The 20,240-nt window shown below is 51.3% G+C and overlaps 1 protein-coding gene across 1 annotated transcript in view; it reads right to left on the bottom strand.

Moving 5' to 3' along the window:
• Window positions 1-20,240, bottom strand: part of DNAJC11 (DnaJ heat shock protein family (Hsp40) member C11) — a 48,223-nt gene that overhangs the window by 15,635 nt on the left and 12,348 nt on the right. Inside the window, exons 2-4 of the mRNA XM_053660447.1 lie at window positions 13,721-13,850; window positions 11,453-11,526; window positions 5,925-6,026 (exon numbers count right to left, since the gene is read on the bottom strand). Of these exons, the coding sequence (XP_053516422.1) occupies window positions 5,925-6,026; window positions 11,453-11,526; window positions 13,721-13,850 (306 nt within the window). The remainder of the gene's footprint in view (window positions 1-5,924; window positions 6,027-11,452; window positions 11,527-13,720; window positions 13,851-20,240) is intronic.

The following is a 20,240-nucleotide window of genomic DNA, read 5'->3' as shown; positions in this document are numbered from 1 at the left end:
CATTCATGTCACAGGCAAGTAATGGTGGCTCTTTCAATGTTTGTATCTTTTACCCTTTGTCTAATTGTGTTGACTAAAATGCACAGGATGTAAAACGGTTTTATTTCCTTCCCTTTTCTCACTGAAAAAATGTTGACAATGATAAATGTCTACGGTAACTCCACACTGACAACAGATGTTACCAGCAGGTGGAGTCGTCTTGAGGTGTTTGAAGACATCGTTCAAGCCATCACTTTCCAACCACCCCGTCCCTCCGCTAGATGAGCCCCACCTAACCGAGCGCCCTCACGAGCCGCTGGCTCCTGGGGCTGGGCAGCCTTTGGTGCCGGCCCATGTGTACGGAGAAGGGCTAACTGGCCGGGGTGGGGGTGGAGAGCAGAGGGGCCGCCTGCCCCTGAGAAGGGCTGGTCTGGACCCTCCGAGGGGACATGGACATGTCCTTTAATGCTTCTGAGAGTGGTTTGGATGGCTGCCTTCTGCTCTCCTTCCACTTCAAGTAAATACCCTTTGAAAATGCATGGTCGCAGCACCAGAAGCAAACATGTTCTTCTCTGCACAGCAGAGGGGTCGGGTGGCAACTTACAGCTCGTTTTCTGTTTCAAGATAATCTACTTTTACATTCGGAGAAGTCGCACCTTTGAGGGGGACAAAAGCCAGATTTGAATTTCCACAGAGGATCGAAAAGAATATGGGAAAAAATAAAGAAAAAGATAAACTGAATTTTAACGCTGAATACATTAATGGGTTAGGTTTTTTCCAACAACTTCTAATAAACACGTTCATGTCCTTCCTAGAGGAGGGTTGTCAACCCTTCTGTGCGAGGAGCCCGCGGGCAGCTGCTGTGTGCAGAACGCCACAGGTACTTAACATACAATGAACCAGCTTTGCTGGGCTCCAGTAAGACTTTATTTATAGACATGGAAAGCTGAGTTTCAGATTGTTTTGGGTGTGTCACAAAATACTGATTTCTTAACAACCATTAAAAATGTAGTAAGAACCACTCTTAGCTCACAGGCTGGACAAAAACAGGCCGCAGGTCCCAGTGGCCGCCCTTGCTCTAAGGCGCCCAATCCCGTGCTCAGATGTAGGAAGGGTGGTGATGGCGAGTTCTGTACACTGTCCTTTACGTGCCGTGAGGACACTCCTGGAGACCTGCCGGCAAGGCGGGAAACAAAAGCGCGGTTTCCAGGAAGCCCAGGAGCCACCCGGGTGCACGCGCCGCGTGTGAGCCGGCTCTTCTCCCTGCCGGCCCCTCTCACGCTGCTGACCGCGCTGCCCCTTCCCGCCTCCCCTCCTCGCACTTATCCATCCCTTCCATTCTAGTTCACCGGGACCTGAGAACCTCGGTTTTGTCCCTCCACACGAGTCGCCTGCCAGTGTGACACACACATCTTGCTTGACTTCACTCAGAAATTCTGAGCACACAAATTGGAGCCCCTGTCCCTGGACAAGAAGCTCCCACCAGGTGGCAGATGATGCGTTAACTGCCCTTCTTCGAGGACAGTCAGTTCTTCCTCAGCCAGGAACGTTCAACTCTGAACCGTTTCCGTGTTCCTGCTTCGTTGTATGTGGCCATAAGGATAATGGGAGGCATTTCTGCAACACGCCATCTCAACAGCAGCTACCCGCTCACGGAAAATTCCAGGGAGAGGCCATCGCTCACCACATCACGGCCGACCCCCCCCCCCCCGAACTCGTTCTGAGAGCCGTGGCGGAACCGTACTCCCCAGGGTCTGAGGACCCAGCTCCAACTTCCGAGGTTTCTTGGAGCAACTTGGCTTCAGCCGCCACCGTCCGGTGGCCCCATGCCTCCCTCTGCGTGAGAGCCAGCCTTCAGTTCCGACACCTCGCTCGCAGGCGACAGCGCTGACAGCACGGGGCGAACAGTCCTCCTTATCCGTGGTGCCTTCTGCGGCCGCTCCTGTCCCCTGCGGAGGCCCCTCTGCTTTACCCGCCAGCAGGCGCCCAGACGCGAGCCCCGTCCTCATATGACGACTTCCCAGTTTCTTCCACTTCGACGGCAGCCCACCACTGCGTTCAGGACACGGCCCTTCCTGCCACCAGGCATAGCGAGCACATGAGTTCAAACAGCTGCTCCTCCGCACAAGGACCCTGCCAGCCAAGCCGGGTAGGGCTGTGACGTCAGTGTCCTTTCCACAGGGCAGACTGAGGTCACAAACACAGGATCGTGCGGACGGCCCTAATCATCAGCCATGGCAACCGAAGCAAATCCTTTAGCAGTAATGGAGTAATGTGCTCATACATCTTTATGAAGACACTTTGGGATGAAAAAATGTTTTTACAGTTACGTAGCTTTCTTGATACATTTTTTATTTTTTCTGATAATGCTGAATTGTGTTTTTAAGCTATTAAAGGAACCACGCTGATCAGATGGCCTCTCTCAAATCAAAAGGGTGGTCTTGCCAGGGAGTGTATGTCAATCTCTCCAATGGCAGAGGGTGATGGGATGCTCCAGGAAATACGGTGACAATCGCCATGAAACTGTTACATAACAGGCTGTGTAGCTCAGTGGATTGAACATGGGCCTGCGAACCAGAGTATTGTGGTTCGATTCCCAGTCAGGGCACATGCCTGGGTTGCTGGCCAGTTCCCAGTGGGGGACACATGAGAGGCAGCCATGCATTGATGTTTCTCTTCCTATCTCCTTCCCTTCCCCTCTAAAGATAAATAAAATCTTAAAAAAAAAAAAAAAAAAGAAGCAAGCAGGCTATACCCTCGGAGACAGACGATCAAGCCCCTCAAATAACCCTCAACAAAAGGCGCTGCCTCACACAGGCTCTGAATGAATTAATTGAAAAGGCAGCAACAAGGTCCCGCAGGTATGCTTGGGACCTCCTGGTCTCCAAAGACTCTCAAAGTGGCTGCCGTCCCCCGCGAGTTACCATTTATGGGCATTACCAAAGAAGGAACTGAAATAATCAGTACGAATGAAGATGGCGCCGAGCTACTCCACTGTACGACCCTTGTCTCTAAAAGGAAGAAATGCAGATGGCTTAAGCCACTAAAAGGGAGATCCTGGAGACAGGGAGGAAGACCAGGGCAGTGTAAATGGAGGGTGCAGCCCTGGAGGGTGCAGAGCAACTGTGCATCTTTGCAGCTGCAGCTTCCGCCCTCTGCTGGCTCAGTGTGGATGGCCCTGGAGGCGCCAGGACCCCTTTCCAGCGGGAAATACGTAGGAAATTACTCCCACACAGCAAAGGCAGAAATCAGAGCCAATTAAACTAAAGACGTGGGGTCTTCCGACCCTGAGCTGTGGCCCTCACGGCAAACCTCCCACTTCACAAAGGGGAAACTGAGTGCAGGAGCCTGGGGCGTGACCGACGGCGGGGCCCGAACCCCAACCCAGGGCCCATGACTCTGAGCCGGAAGCCTCCCTCACTGCCTCCGGCACAAGCGTGCACCTGCGCGTGCCCTACACTCGTCCCTTCTGGGTCCCACAGCGCCATCCGAAGCTGATCTCACACGAGCCAAGACTTACAGGTGGCTGGCCACGCCGACCCAGCACTGGGCCTCGGCCACAGGAGAAGGCTGACAGCGTTGTCAGAGGGCAGTCTGAAAATCCCAGCTGAGAGACCTACTCAGACCCAGCCGCCCCGGCCACGACACTGCCTGGCCAGGCTGAGCACTGCCCGTGCGGTGTTGAAGGAGGCACCGAAACAGATGCGAGCCCCGCCCGACTCTAGTGCCACTGTGCATTTATCAGGCAGGCTTGCCTTTCTCTAATAATTTAGTACCCACTTCCTATCTTTCTCGACCACTCAACAACCTGTATGGTAGTTAGGACCTTATACCCTCGTTTTATAAATGAGAAACTGCACGTTCGTCAAGCGGTCTGGTTTGTGCCTGTGCCAAAGCCAGACTTTCTGACCTACGATTTCCGCCACCTGACCTTTCTGCCTGTTCCTGGCATACACATCCTCCTAGAAACCCCTGCCAACGACCTCCTGTTGATGAAAATGGACAGAAATATCCACCCCGGTTTCACACGGCAGTATCACAGATGGTATCTCATCGGCCGATCCCCCAGGAACTGCGATCCTTTCTGGGGGCCTGGGGGACAGGCCAGTGCTGAGCCTGAGGGTCACCACAAGGGTCCTGCTCCCCGTGACCTTCTTAGAAGAGATCACCCTTTTCCTCTTAGGATAAGAACATTCTCAATCTTTCTGCTCATCCTGAAAAGCAAAATACTCAGAAATGGAATGAAAGGTCCGGTTCAAAGCCTCTCCTCAAAATGCCGCAGAACCAGCACCTGGGGACCACTCGGGATTTCTGGCTATAGAGCATCTTACTTATGTGGAAGGACAAAGTACTGGGATTCCACCCCGTCTCGCGAGCCTGTGTGGCACGGTCCCAGCTGTGCGGCCCCACTGCACAAAATGCGGCCCAGAGACGCACTTCCATGGAGCCCTGATGAGCGATCACGGCGCACACCCAGACGGCCGCTTCTGCCACCGTCTCGGGGCTACTGTGATGCCTTCTTCCCTTCACTGCTCCCGATGCAGCAACACTCCAGCCAGAACGGCAAAGGCACCGAAGCCATAGCCTGCTCCGGCCAGGCTCACGCTCGCCTCCTCCACCCTCACCTCCACCTGCCAGTGCTGACCTTTCAACCAGACCTGCCCCCGCACCAGCTGGGAAAGCCAAGGAGGGAGCCCTTGAGTTCAGGGCGCCTCAGAGATTTTCAGCGCTAAGTATCGCCTACACCCCAAGGTGGTTCAGCCAGTGGTTCACTTCTCTACCTCCATCTGACCAAAGACAACTGCGCACCGCTGAAGCCATCATCTGCTGAAGGGGAAGGTGGGTGGGGGAGGGGTGCTGGCTTGCACAAAGAAACTCTGAAATGTAAGATTCAAAAAGATGGGAGGTTTCTAAATATCCAGTCCTCTAAATGCTGTGAGGGGGTCCTCTACTTTCCTGAATGTACTTGATCAGAAGTTCATATCATCATGTTTTCCAGCTGTAAGGTAGCACCTGTTCTTTTCTTTAGAAGATTTTCAGATCCTGGCTGGTGTGGCTCAGAAGACCGAGTGCCAGCCTGTGAACTGGAAGGTTATAGGTCCGATTCCCGGTTAGGGCACATGCCTGGGGTTGCAGGCCAGGTCCCGAACTGAGGGCATGCTAGAGGCAACTGACCAGTGTTTCTCTCCCTTTCACCCTCCCTTCCCCAGTCTATGAAAATTTAAAAATGAAAATCTTTTAGAAGGTTTTCAGGCTGCCTACCAGGCCAGCCTGGCCACACCGACAGAGCCCAGCTGCTAGGTCCTCTGATTAAACACTGGGCCACATTCAATTAGGCAATTAGTACAACCGGCACCCCGGCCTGACCGACACAGTCTATCTGCCACAGGGCTGGGGCACGCACTCAGAACAATGTGCTTCCCCAACAAATTAAAACAAAACGATATCATCTGCAGGACTGGGAAGTAACTCCGAGACTCAGGAGCGTCACTGGTTACAGCTGTAAGCTCCACTGGGACTTGACTGAGTTAAGGGGTGTCCCCTCACCATTGCCGAAACAGCCTGGTGGCCAGTGTGTGTGGCTCCGCTGTCTTGGGATGTGGAGCCTGGGCCCCTGCTTAGTGTGGTCTGGAAATGTCCAAACCCTCTGCACTACCCAGCCCGTGCTGACTAGTGCAAGGAGTCCTGCTGCCTCACTGTGCGCTTGCGGGGGCTGTCCCTTCTCCACACGTCCTCTAACAGATCTCCACCTGGCAAGGCTCTGGACGGGATGGCCTGGGCAATATCTGAGGGCAAGCCTGCGTTGAGTCCCTTGGCTTCTGGGAAGACCACGGGATTGGTCCAGTTTGGCACGTAACCACTTTCTGACACCACCAGCACCTAGCGAGTCTGACTGGCCTTCCAGCACGACAGCCTGGTCGCGCTGGGGCAGGCCGGCGGCTCACCTTGGGATTGGTTCGCTGCTGCAGTCTCCTCTCTTCCCGCTCTCTCTGCAGCCGCTCAAACTCCTCTCTGATCTCGGCTGGAGTCCTCCTCCTTTCCACAACCTGGGGGCAGAACCGAGGGGAGAGCACAGTTAAGGACAGGAAGCGGGGAACGCACACCCGGAGCTGACGGCATTAACTGGGTGTGGGCAGGGTCCCAGGACTCGAGATGTGAAAACACTGGGGTGAGTTTTGCCCCAGACCCTGGCCAGGTGAGGTGAGGTTCACTGGAGCAGCCACTTCGCTCTGCGCCCCAGCTGTTCCCAAGGTCATGGTCTCGACAGCCTTAAGTACAATTCCCTTCATTTTAGTAACTTGTCTCTGAGACTGCAAGAATCTTATCAAGAAAATATCACCTTAAGTCACACAGTTTAAATTTCCTAACAAGTTCCAGATAACAAGTGTTCAACATCAGCACAAAGGCAACGGGGCCACCGTGCCCCGGTGTGCTGGGCTGTCGCGGAGAGGCCTCTGAGCTTCTTAGACCAAGGAATCGTGCCTTCGGGTCTGGCTGCTCTTCAGTGATGGGACTGTTCCCGCTCTGATACGGTAAGAACCTCAGATGAGGACGCAGTTACACCCGAGTGTAAGCAGCACACGGCAGTGAGGCGCAGACTGTGGTAAGACGGGCACCCAGGGTGCACAAGGCACCACGTCTACGGGAGAACCAGGTGTCTCATCTTGGCCGTTCTTGGCTCACCAGGAAGACAATCTAGCTGAGATTTCCAAGGGACAGGGAAAGGCCACTGGGGACCTCAGGTGCCACATCCTCGGAAGAGGAAACTGGTCTGCGTGCTTTCTAAGGGCCCTGAGCCCTATAGCCCGTGCGACGCGCAGAGGGTGGGAGCAGAACACGGATCAAAGGCGCTGGAACGGGGTGGGGGTGGGGGGGGACCCAACAGCCTGTCCCTGCATCGGTGGGGAAATGCAGGTGCCTTGAGAGGCAGCTCAGAGAACAGCTACGAAGGTGGGTGATGCGAGAAAAAGCTGTCTTGGAAATCGCAAGTTCAAAAATTATTTAAAAAAATACATGCTTACAGCAAAAAAATCAGAACAGCACAGAAGGACACAAAGTAAAAACGGCTCCAGTGCCACCCTCTCTCTTGTCACAGGCCAACACTTAAGTTTTTATTTATCTTCCTAAAAATCGTGTAGGTGTATACACGAATATCCATATGTGTGTATATACGTTACATGTGTGTGTACATATATTTTAACAACAATGGAGTCACATTACAGGCTTTGTGCAACTGATTTTACTATTCACAACACAGAAAAATAAACCCAAAACTGGCCCAGCCAAGGCCATTTCCAAGAAACATGTGCACAGGAATCCCACCGAGACGGCGTCTTCTCCTCTAACGACCGGGATGAATTGCCCACTGATGAAAAGTGGGGGTGGTTCTTTCAGAGGCGGCTTTAAAACGAGAACACTGGTGTGGCTGCCCACGGACAAACGAACGGCCCCACTGCCGCGGCCCCTGCTCCGTGGCCCCGCAGAGCCACACGGCTTGCTGGGCTGCAAGGGCGCACCTGCCGCTCTGCTGGGGCTCACGGGCCGGAGGGCGCGCGCCCCAGCCCACGGCACTTTCGCTTCTGCGAGTTAGCCCCGCTTGTGCAAAAAGCGAGGTGCAGTTTGGCAAACTTTGCATTATCTTCTCAATCTGTCAGCCTTGCCCTTCATCAAAAGAAAAGAGAAATAAAAGTTTCATGGGAATGTAATAAACAATTCCATTTTACCTTGAAGATCAAGAAAGGCCAAGAAAAAAAGACTTAAAATCCCTCAGAACTTGTTCATGCCTCCTAACACCCGATCCGGCGGTGCCGTGACTGCAGAATCACAGTGCACCTGGGCCCATCGGCGGCGGCTCGGGACTCATTACTACGGGTCGAGGGGGTCTGCACCGGAAGCACTTCCCCAGGGGGCCGCTGTCTCCGGGGTTCCACCTGCACAGCAGGGGCCATCCCGAATAGGCTAAGCAGCAGGACCCTGGCGTTGAGGGTGAAAATTCAGACCAGTTTGATCAGCCAGGGACACAGACTCCATGAGTATGCTCCATACTGATAAAAAACAAACAGATTTGTGAGATCCAGGAATTAAAAGACTGTAAAAGCATCAGGCCTCAGAGGGCAGAGCAGAGCGAGATCTGTTTGCAGGAACTCTAGCTGCCTGACCTTGACCAACTGAAGAATAGCTGCAAATTACTCTTGCCACACTGTGATAAGCTAAAGAGGAGAATGTTGTAAAGCTGTTATTTCATTTCTAGCTCGGCGACTTGCCTCTTTTTTCACCCAGAGCCTTCTGACAGAGCACAGGAGGAGGCCATGCCAGTGGTGAGTCGTCTGTGTTCCATCTCGGTCGCCCTCAGATGTCAGCACCGAGGAACACGGCATCCTACACTGAGCCACACACGCTCCGTGTCTTCCATCAGCGGCGTGTCAAATGCTGCCCGCAGACCTACACACCCGTGCTGCTTGCCCTGCCTAAGCTCCAGCTATCCCCGTGCTGGCCGGAAGACGGACCGACCTTGTGGAAGAGCAGGACGGTTTCTGGAAGGGAGGAGGCCTGCGGGAGGGAGGTGGGAGCCGGGCCAGCCCCGCCACCTTCGGACCCTGCGGTGGATGAGGGGCACTTCACGGCAAAGGCCGAGGGGTCGTCTGTTCTCGCCAGGCAACCTCTCTATACATTCACACAATTATTTAGAGCTCAGAACGGCTGCGAGAGCACAGAAAGCTCACCTGTGCCCTTCTCGTTGTCATCTCATAAAACCACGGACGAGCTCTCAGACCCGCAAAACCACCAGCAGGCTCATGACCACGAACTAGACCCCGGCTTTCTGGATTTCACTAGTTTCCCACTGACTTTCCTTTGAAGTTCCAGAATCCCATCTAGGATCCAGGCTGCGTTCGGTCGTCATGTCTCTGCAGCCTCCTCTAATCCACGAGGGTCTCTGTTCTCATGACCTTGAGCACGTGAGCAGGCCGCCTTCCTTAGACTCTATAAGACCAATGTCCGAGTCACAGGAAAATTAAACACGGGTACAGGGCCGCACACGACACCCGTGGGGGAGGCGGGCCAGGGCCGCTCCTCCAGCTGCAGCCCTGCATCCGAGCACGCTACGAAAGTCACGGGCTTCCACGCCCCCTGCCAGCCAGGGGAGTCTGCCCGGTCGGGGCGTGCTCGGCTCAAAGCTGGGTTCCTGCTGCTCTGCAGAAGGGACCGTATCATTTTCAACGTGGGTATCTGCACAGACACCGTGAACCAACTTCCAGCACGAGCATGGCTCGTTTTACAAGCTGGGAAACGGCTGCCTCTCATTCCTTTGGAATCCTGCCAGAAAATGACAGTCTCTTGAAGGTTAAAAAAAAAAGAAGAAAAGGCTGAAAACGGGGCCAACACTTCCCGGTCTAACGAAGCGCCACTTTATCTGCAGTGTCCACCGACAGGAAGAGGTGAGCCAGTGCCGGCCTGGTGGGGAGGCTGCAAGCATGGTGCCCTGGCACGCCCAATGCTAGGCGTTTGCAGGGCCGCCCACCCTTCACGGACCACCGGGGAGCTCAGGCAAACAGACTGCGCTAAACGGGGTGGGAGCTCCGATGAGGAGGAGAGGCTGCCCTTGAAGGGACGAGGAGGGTGCCGGCTCCAGAGACCACACCTGAGCCCGGTGAGGCTCGGCCCCGGCAGTGCCCACACCAGGCCCCACCTCCCTGCTGCCTGTCAGCCCCGAGGCCCGAGGCCTCTCTGTGTGACACCTGGGGGAGTGTCCTCACAGCCTTCCTGGGAGGTGTTTTTACCTGCAGTGAAGGCCTGGCTTCCTTGCCCAAAAAAAAAAAAAAAAAAAAAGCCAGTTTGGCTCCAAGAGAACTTGATTTCCTTGTAGCTGTTTGCCTTGAAGGCAGAAGAAGCTCATCCAGTCCCCACCTGTGACTGCCACCCCGCTGTGAACAGAGACTCAGTGCACATGACAGGATTTTATTCCTTTTGGGTGAAGACGCTAAGCTGTCAGACTCACCACTGAGCCATGATGCACCCAGGTGACGCGAAGCACCGCTGCTCCCATCGAGCCCAACGCCACGGACCAAGTGCCCGCTGGGCCGGGCAGGACGTGTGGGCGAGTGCAGGGCCAGACGTGGGGGGGGGGGGTGCAGGTGGGGGACAGGACCTGGGACCAGCTGGGCAGTAGGGACAGGCAGAGTCGCTGTGGACCCAGCCCACTGCTGTCTCACAGGGGAATTCAGACAGAGTCACCACGTCCTGTGATTTAAAAATTTTTTTATTTATTTACTTTTAGAGAGAGGTTAAGGGAGGGAGAAAGAGGGGGAGAAACATCAGTGTGTGGTGGCCTCTCGTGCGCCCCTCACTGGGGACCTGGCCTGCAACCCAGGCACGTGCCCTGACTGGGAATCGAACTGGCGACCATCTAGTCTGCAGGCCGGCACTCGACCCACTGAGCCACACCAGCCAGGGCAGATTTTCTGACTTTTAAAGAGGAGTCGGAAGACTGGATTTTTAGGTAAAACCTAGCAAGTTTTAAATATTAGCAAATGCAATTCATCAAAGCGGGCAACCAAAACACGGCCATGGCTCAAATGTGGCCCACGAGCCGCCAACGCTGAGCAGCAGTGGGAAGAGGGCTAGGCCCTGCCCTGCTCGTCTTCTCATCTGACGACTTCGTGCTAGAATCACGGACAGGCTGGAGGTGAAACACCAAAAGAACTTCAGGGGGCATCTTACACGGTGATGAAAAAGTAGCTCAACGACAGTCAACAGTTGCCCCAAATTTCTTAGGCACCCGGACCAATTCCTTTAACGAAATTAAGTAACAGCACCTGTGTGTTACAGCAACTTGGAGTGTCACAACTAACGCTCACCTCCGTTTTTCAGAGAATAACGCGGCTGCAAGGCCATCCATGGCGGAATACAAGGAAAGGAAGCTTCCGAACTCTCGGGATGGTGTGTGCAGCGCAGGGCTGCCCCGCATCCTGCACCATCTCCCCACGCCGCTCTGTTTTCCTTGACCTTGACAACGCTCCGATACCGGAGCAAGTTACAACCGGAAGGGCCGCCACACACAAGTGACTCCACTGGTCCCCAGCTTCCCTCAGCCTGCACTTCATTCACGAGCACAGCACTTTACCAACATCAACGCCTCTGGGACGCAGTTACATGGAGGGGGAAAGGCTCAGAGGCAGGGGGGGGCGGGAGACAGGACCGTACCCTTGCAGACCCCGCAGGCTCCCTTGGGTTAGAATTCCTGGAAAGCCTAGCCCCCCCGCCCCTTCCCTTCCCTTGGCAGGTTAGTAAGTGGAGAATGTGGACGAGCGGCTTGCCCGGGCCCAGAATACTCTTAAACCAAAATACGGGGGTGGGGGAGGTGCCACTGTGCTCACATACTCCCACAGATGCCATCGCAGGGTCGGGGCCTGGGGTGGCTGTTTGCCGGTGTTTAGTGACCTTCCTGGGACACCAGACACGTGCTCTCTCTTACCTCCCATCCTTCCATTTCCAGTCCTCTCTTTCCATAGATGTCATAGATGGCCCGGGTCTGCGGGTCGCTGAGCACTGCCAATGAGAACCAGACACGATGAGAGAGTACAAAACCCACCCTGCGGCCCCGACAGCGGTGCCCCCAGGCCGGCCACACAGCCCCCCACCCCCCAGAGAGACGCTCTTCGCTCCCTGCGCGTCCTTCCTCCTCACTGCCCTCAGGTCCGGGCTAGGACGCCTGTGAAGGCGGCCACAAGCGGGAAACGGCAGTTTCGAGTCTGAGCTGCTCTGAGCCAGGAGGTGCACCCTGGATCACCAAGGGACGGAAGTTTTTAAAAGAATTTAGCAGGTTTCTACCACAGTCTGTGGAGTACCCTGGCATGAAAGAGTTAATTCCGGTTCTAAAGGAGTGTAATGTAAAACTAGGGGCAAGTTTCTAGAAAAATCGGATTCTTTGTTCTGTAGAGTCTCACTCCTGAGATGTCTGTTTTTCTTTTACGTCTCTCCTGTTTACTGGCCAATCATTTACAAAGACACAAAGACCTGTCACTCTGGCCATCACCTAAGAACATAAGAAACAGGTTTTTCAGCACGGCAAGAGGTATTCAAAGGAGGTCCAAACCAAAACCAACGCCAGTGAGGCTCAGGGTTACTAACTCCTCACCTGCTCTGTCAGTTCTGGCCTGAGACCTTTGAACCTTTGCTCACCTGACTCCCCAAGTATTTCTAGGTCTAATTAAAAAACGACGTAAACAAGCCCATCTAATGGGGAAGAAGCAATGCTGACCCCGTGGAAGGGGGAGGGGCGTGGCGCACGTCTGCAGTTGATCTCCGAGACCCGACAAGGGACCCGACAAGGAGGCGTCTTCAGCATGTGACCCCAGTCTCCCTCCAGGCCGGGCCTGGGCCCGGACTGCGGCACTTCCACCAGCCCCAGGGGCTTCCCTGCCAACTTTGCCCCAAGTCTCTGACAGCACACACTGGTGACACCGGTGATTCAGACAACAGGAAAACATGTGAAGGCGGCCATTGGGATGACTGCATCCAATAAAGGACCAGGCTGTGGTCAGCACCACCGCAGGAGTGGACTGAGCAGAGTTATGTTCGGTAAATGCACCATGCTGACTGCACGGATATATCATGGGCCAGAGCCTGGGTGTTGCTGGTCATTTAAATCTCACTTTTGGTAAAACTATATAGTGAAGTAGAACATATGTTTTATGTCGATGATAAGAAGTCTTTATTTTGAAAACACATTATCTAATTATAGATCTAATTAAGAAGCAGACCACCAAATGGCTCTGGAATAACTAACTTACTTTATTTCATATACATCCTAAGAGTGATTTACTATTTTAAATATTTGTTTCTTTAAAACTGTGGTGATATATACATAGAGAACCAAACCTTTTAATCATTTTAAGCGCATGGTTCTGTGACATTAACCATGTTGTGCAAACATCACCATTTCTACAACTTTTTCATCATCACAAACAGAAACTCTAACTATTAATGACTTTAATATGTTAAGAACAAATGTATCACAAAATAGTCTTTCTGAGCCCTGGCTGGCGTGGCTCAGTGGACTGAGCGCCGGCCTGTGAACAGAAAGGTTCCCGGTTTGATTCCCAGTCGGCACACACCTGGGTGACCGGCACGCGGGAGCCAACTGTTAGACGTTTGTCTCTCAACTGATTTTTCCCTCCTTCTGTTCCCCTCTCTCTAAAAATAGGTAAATAAAGTCTCAGTCTGAACAGAACAGTTTTGCAAAATACGTAAGTATAAAAACCTGAATTACTTGATTCTATTTCCTCTTAACCTGCTTAGCATCCTTTTCTTTCTTTTGTTAGAACCTTTCTTTAACTGAATACTACAGAGCCAATAAAATCCCTTTCCGACGAAAAAATGCTTCTGTCTGCTCGCAAAAAAACTGAACAAAGCAAGCTTGTCGGTAACGATCGGCCTTTTACTTCTAAGAGCTCCCTTTAGAAGGAACCAGCCGACGATTTAAAACTCGAGTACCCCCTGCAGTCCAGGCCCCCACTCTGTGACCTCACTTGAGCCCTCACTGTCTACTGACCAGACACATATTGATTTCCAAAGAAAATACTTCTCTTTCAAAGGACCCTGTCAGTAAAAAGGACTAAACTAACCGCCTCTTTTATATACCTCTAAGGACTCTCTTTTGCTATTCTCTACAAATCAAGTCTCTTAAAAATCGAATGCCTGCTACTGGGGCATTTCTACAAAGCCCAGGCCTCCAACTGACCTTCATAAGCCTGGTGAACAAGGTTAAACAGCCGCTCCGCTTGGGACTTGAGCTCGGGGTCTCTGTGCTTGTCAGGGTGGTACAGCATGCACAGCCTCCGGTACGAGGCTTTCAGCTCTTCCGAAGAGGCCTGCAGAGAGAGAAACCCATTAGAGAGCCATTGGCGCTCCTTAAACATCAATAATATCATCATCATCATCATCATCATCGTCGTCGTCATCTGCAGCCCTGAAACTGGTACCTGTGAGCCCTCTCCAACGTGCTTTCTCTCTCTGCACAGGACACAATGAAGTTGTGCTTTATTAGGCCAATAAGCCTTCTTTCCCACCGTTAATAAAGTGATCAGTTATGCGCATCAATGGCAGGCATGTTTCGTGGACACGGGCTGCTTTCAGAAGGAATGAAAGCTGTGTTTCTCTGCCCTGGCTCAGTGGGGTCTGGGCTGACACGGGAAAGCCCGTGGATGCCGCCTACTCCGGAACCTGAGCGATGTGCAGCCGGTCCTGCCACCGTGCTCTCCACAGGGAGTCTGTCTGCGAGGGAAAAACCACGCACCACCAGACAGAGACGCCACGCGTTCCACCAGCCTCCTGTCAAAGGAAACTCACTGAGCGCCATCTTTAAAAGTCAAAGACAAATCAATAAAACTGTAAGGCCAACACGCACGTCTAGCTCAGCCTCGAGCTCCACGGGGCATCACACGGAGCAGGTGAAAGGGCTTCACCGCCCTACAGGGAAAACAGCCCTGCCCCACCCCGCCTCCCTGCAGCCCTCCCGAGAAGTCAGTGTGAGGGTGAGGGGGAAGATGCCACACTAAGAGCCAGGGGACGACGAGGACAACGTTTCAACCACAGGGGAGGGAGGAGGAGAGTGACGACAGAAGTCCTCCTTCTACTCAGCCCGCCTCGTGGCCACTGAGGTGCTCTCGGAAAGACTCACTCGCAGGCCAGGCACACGGGCCCGTTCCTCTGGCTGGTCCCTGAGATCTGTTTTTAGGAAGATTGTGTCTGATTTTGTATCAGTCTCAGGAACCATTCTGGTCTATCAGGTGGTGCTGAATGACCAGCTCCATCCAGAGGATCTGGCATGTAGAAAACATTTTATTTGGCAAGGCAACCCCACCATTCTGACAACAGAAGCACATTTCTGGGTCACTGACAACAGGCCGCAGGGACCTGGAAAACCAGCCCCTGGGCGGACGGCCAGGGAGGAGGCCAGGGTGGGCGGTGCTCTGGGACTGCGTCCTCGGACACATGTCCACAAAAGGGCAGTCACAGGGACACAGGCAAGGGATCGAGGTTGTGAAGGAACACAGTAAATTATGTTTTTCTATAATTTCTACAATTTTTCAATAGCTTCTAATTCCAGGACTAATGAGTTTTTTCACCAGTGAAAAAAGGGCAAAATTGCCCTGGCTGGTGTGGCTCAGTGGATTGAGCACTAGCCTGTGAACCGAAGGGGCTGCTGGTTTGATTCCCAGTCAGGGCACATTCCTGGATTGTAGGCCAGGTCCCCAGTAGAGGGTGCTCGAGAGGCAACCACATACTGAAGTTTCTCTCCCTCTTTCTCCCTTCTCCTCTAAAAATAAATAAATAAAATCTTTAAAAAACGGTAAAACTTTTTACTTTCTAGTAAAATTTCTGGCATGTCACTGAAATATTTTATAATGGACTAACTTATTCAGACGTGAGGAAACCAGGCAGCCTGTGCAGGTTCCCCGGAGGTTTCCCACAAGGGCTTCTGAAGAACTCCAGGAGGAAGACAACGAATGGGAACGGAGAGACATGTCACAGTGTCACCGAGGAGCGGTGGCCTCTCAGAGCCTGTCTACCTTCACACGACTGTTACTCAGGAAAGAAACAGCTGGGCCTGCGCCACTCGGCTTGCCCTTTACACCAGACAGGAGGCCACTGCTGCTGGTTTAGACTTAGGCTCATCCGCACGTACCGGGTTTAGACCAGCAGCTCCTGAAGGTTCCTACGAGTTCTTCACTGGGAAAGGGTCAAGGCTCTTGGCTCGCATCGCCTGCCTCCGTGAGCGAGGTGGACGCCTGTCTGCTCAGGCTCTGACAGCACCCTCCCCTCCCTTGGGTGTGGCCGTCGGGAGTCACACTATGGACTAATCCCTAGCTGACTGCCTGCCTCCTTTGTCCCCATACGGTCAGGTCACCTGCGTGATTCGCTCTGTGTCTGGGGGTCGGGAATACAGACTTTGGAGTCGAGTGGCCTGTGGGTGGAGACCGGATTGGCCACTTCCAAGCCGTGCCAGTTAGGCAGCCAACCTTCCTGACCCTGGGCTCTCCTGTGGGCAAAGGGCCAGTGACAAATGCTGGGGGTGGTGCGAGGGCGTGGAGCGGGTGACCTCGAGGTGCTCTGTACAGCGCCCTGCGTTCAGCAGAAGCTCACGCTGCAGCCCTTTCAAACCTTCCCTCCGTCTTCTCCTTCACCCCGAGCGAGCAGAACCCCTCTTCCTGACGTCTGGGAGGAGTAAACGAGGGGTAAACGAGGAAGTGCACGAACAAGGGCTTCGCAGGGCCTTGCATGCAGTGGGGATTTTGCCACTTTGCTACCATTGTGCTCACATTCCAATTCTGACATCTCTCTGGCAGGACACACACCGAACCTGGAACCGTTTGGAGAAGGCACCTCCCTGGTGCAAGGGCAGCAGGAACACCCACCCACTCACATCACAGTCCCTGCTGGTGACAAGGCACTGAGCTGCCTCCTCGCGGCGCCTGCCCTGTTCTACGGGTGCATTCTCCGCTGGTGAAGACACGACTCCACAGAAGAGATGGGCCTCAGCACTCCCCCCTGCGGTTCCTTTCTCTTTTCCCTACCATAGTTTTCCCTGCCAACGCCAATTATACAATGCATTGTTTGCCCCCCTTCCCAATATACCAAACCCTGTTGTTTTAAACAAATAAAAAACCTGTTAACTAATGACAAAATAAAATGCACTCTCTCAAGGCAGGGTTAACTATGAGAAACATAATAGGGGCTTGCTCCTTCCTGAAGAACCATTACGAACTATTTTCTTTCTGAAAATGTTAATGGTTCCTTCCAGAACCTCATCTAGTGCAGAACCTCATATGGTTACAAGTGCAGGATTAGATGGATTTGATGCACCTGGGTTAGATGGTTACTTCCTGATTATTAAAAAATTAAACTAGATAAAGGGGAAGTAAGTGGTGATGGAAGGAGATGTGACTCAGGGTGGTGAACACACAATACAATATACAGATAATGTATTACAGAATTGTACACCTGAAACCCTGTATAATTTTATTAACCAATGTCACCCCAATAAATTCAATAGAATAAAAAAATAAAATTAAACTAGATGACGTGGAAGTAGAATATCCAGTCTGCAAGGCCTTCTTTAATCACAGTAATAAATGGCTTAATGTGCTATTAATTAAGTACTAGAGATGAGAAGTTTCATTTTTAATAAATATCACATTCAATAAAAGGTTAGACTGGGTCTTTCATCATTACTGAATGGCCAAGGTCACTGGCTCAGTATTTCCTAAGTGATAAACTCTATCATTATCATAAAAATACCTATTATCATTTCAAAATGTGCTATCATTAAAAATGATACCTGAAGTTACACACTTCTAAAATTCTATAATAAAATTAAGAGACGTATCATGATATAAGTATGAAGAGTTTCATCTCAATCCCCTGGTTATATTTTCAATAAAAAGTAAATATAAATTCAACCTATGCAGATCATAAATTCCTAATGAAAAGGTACTCGGTGAGCTGACTGTCGACCTTAGTGGTTAGTAGTCTGTTAAAATTGTTGGACTGTTTGCTATACCGTGTGAAAACAAAATTTCTGCAATAAGGCACACAAAAAATAAAAAGGCATACAGAATGGAAAGGAAAGTAGAATTGTATTTGCAGATGTCATCTATTTAGAAAATCATAAAGAATCGACAAAAAAGCTACTAAGTAATTTTAGCAAGGCAAACATCAACACAAAACCCAGAAATGTAGAAGGACAGTCCCGCCCGGAGTACCATCCACACGCTTGCACTACTCAGAGCTAAATTTAACGAGCACGCACAGAGCCTGCGCACTGCAAACCCCATGGCAGGCAGAAGTTCAACAGGACTGGGACGGATGGAGAGAGAAACCATCTTCATGCACCAGAAGGTTCAGTGTTTTTAAGATGTCAAAATCTCCCAAAGCGATGAATGGATTCGGTGCAGCCCAATCGGAAACCCAGCATCAACGACAGGAAAAGGAGGACAGAGCAGAGTTTGCATGTTACTCAAGTTAAGCTGGTATAAATAAACTCAAGCCAGAGTGTTATAACTTCAGGATGTAAATGCAACCACAAAGAAAATGGTTATAAAATGTACGTGAAAGGAAATGAGGAGGGATTAAAGCATTTCGCTAAGAGAAGTCAGGTGCACACAAAGAACAGGAACGAGGGAGAGGGACAAAGGGCTACAAAGCTCACTGAAGACAAATAGCAAAGTGGCAGAAATAAGACCATCTTATTAATTACTTTAGATGCTTTAAATTACTTTAAATGGATCAGGTTCTTCAATCAAAAGGCAGACCTGGCAGAACAGTTAAGAAAAAACAGACCAGCTATTTGCCGGCTACAGGGATCTGCTTTAGACCTGCAAACACAAACAGGCCAAAAGTGAAAGGATGAAAAAAGACACTGCCCGCACTGGTACCCGGAAACGAGCAGGGTGATGCTGCTATTGGACAACATAGACTTCACATCAAAAAGCGTAACTGGACACAAAGGGCATGATACAACACAGAAGGCTCAATACAGCAAGAAGATAGAACGTATCCAATGACAGAAGGATGCAAAAACTGACAGACTCGAGGGGCGGGATACGTAGCTGAGACTTCAGTGTCCCACTCTCGGTGATGGTGACAACAGCCAGACACTTGAGGCACACATCAACTGGATCTAACAGATATTATGTATGTAAAACACTCTACCCCACAAGAGAACACAGAGTCTTCTTAAGTGCACATGAACATTCTCTAGGAGAGGCCATATGCTAAGCCACAAATTAAGTCTCAACAGGTTTAAAATGCAGATATATGAGGCATTTTCTCTAAGTACAGCAGGATACAGTCAGAAACCAGAATGGAAAGAAAACCAGAAAAATGCACGAATTTGCGGAAATGAAACACATTTTAAACCAATGGATCAGAGAAATCCCAATGAAAACTAGAAAGTACTTAGAGACACATGAAAATAAGCAGAACAGACCAGGACTCAGTGGACACGGAGACTGCAGTACTAAGGGACAAGCTGCAAAGGTTCACGGTAGAAACCAAGAAAGATCCCCAAGCAACAGCCTAACCTTGCAAGTTAAGAAACTAGGAAAAACAAACCCTTAAAGCTAGTAGAAGGAAATAATAAAGATGAGAGCAGAGATAAAGGAAATCAAGAGGAAAATAGAAAAAAACAATGAAAAAAACTAATGAAACCAAAAGTTGGTTCTTTAGAAAGGTTCTTCAAAACCTGACAAAGCCGTAGTTAACTGACCAAAGAAAAGACTCCAATCACTAAGCTCAGAAACGAATGTGGGGATATTGCTGATGATGTCACAGGAACACAAAAGTACCATAAACAGAACTACCGAACTCAGAGCCCCGAACAGCATTCACCCTGCCTCCTCAGACGCAAGTGCCGTACTTGAAACAATACAGTTAGGCAGCCGGCCCTTGGTCTCTGCGGGTTGTGTGTTTGCGGATTCGACCCACTGCAAATAAAAAATGACTATGTAAATACAGTACAAAGCTGAGTCAAACAATATACTGCATTTCACTTTCCTGAACAACTGTTTATTGTTCCTGGAGCTAATAACTGCCTCATTTTTTTCTTTTGCTTTGGTTTACTATGTATTACTGGTACCTCTCCAAATCCTCATGGTAAATTCCTTCTATCAAAGACTGCTAGTACTCCTCGTGGTACAGAAATACCCAACGGCTCCTCGATTCCATGTTTTCCCACACGGCACTCCCCCAGGAACTCCCAATCCTTGGTTTGAGTCCCCATTTCCTTCCCTTCACTATTGGTTCCCTATATATTTTCCTTTATATAGCCTTCATTTCTTCCTTCATTTTGTGACTGAGCTCAACCAGTTCTGTGAGCATCCTGATTACCAGTGTTTGGAACTCTGCATCAGATAGGATGGCTATCTCCTGGTCGCTCAGTTCACTGGAGTTCTGATCTGCTCTTTCATTTGGGCATTTCTTTGTCTTAGTGCACCCATTAGGTTGTAAGGGGCGGAGCCTTAGGTGTTCACTAGGGCGGGGACACCCTCTTTGCTGTGTTGTGGCTCCCTCTGTCGGGGAGGGGCCAGAGAGGGAACAATGTGGCTCACCTGCTCAGCTCTAGCCCCCTTTCCAGCAGACTCTCAAGTGAGAATGGGAGGTCTCCCACCACAGCAACCCCAGCCTCAGCCCACAGTGAGCTCTGAGGCTCAGTTTCCCGTTCAGCCAGCCCGGTCCCCTTACCCCACTGCCTTGCCCTG

This window comes from Artibeus jamaicensis, unplaced genomic scaffold (genome assembly GCF_021234435.1).
Source record: "Artibeus jamaicensis isolate MK-2021 breed Jamaican fruit bat unplaced genomic scaffold, CSHL_Jam_final scaffold_847, whole genome shotgun sequence".
NCBI lineage: Eukaryota > Metazoa > Chordata > Mammalia > Chiroptera > Phyllostomidae > Artibeus > Artibeus jamaicensis.
This window is presented reverse-complemented; position numbering and strand designations above follow the sequence as displayed.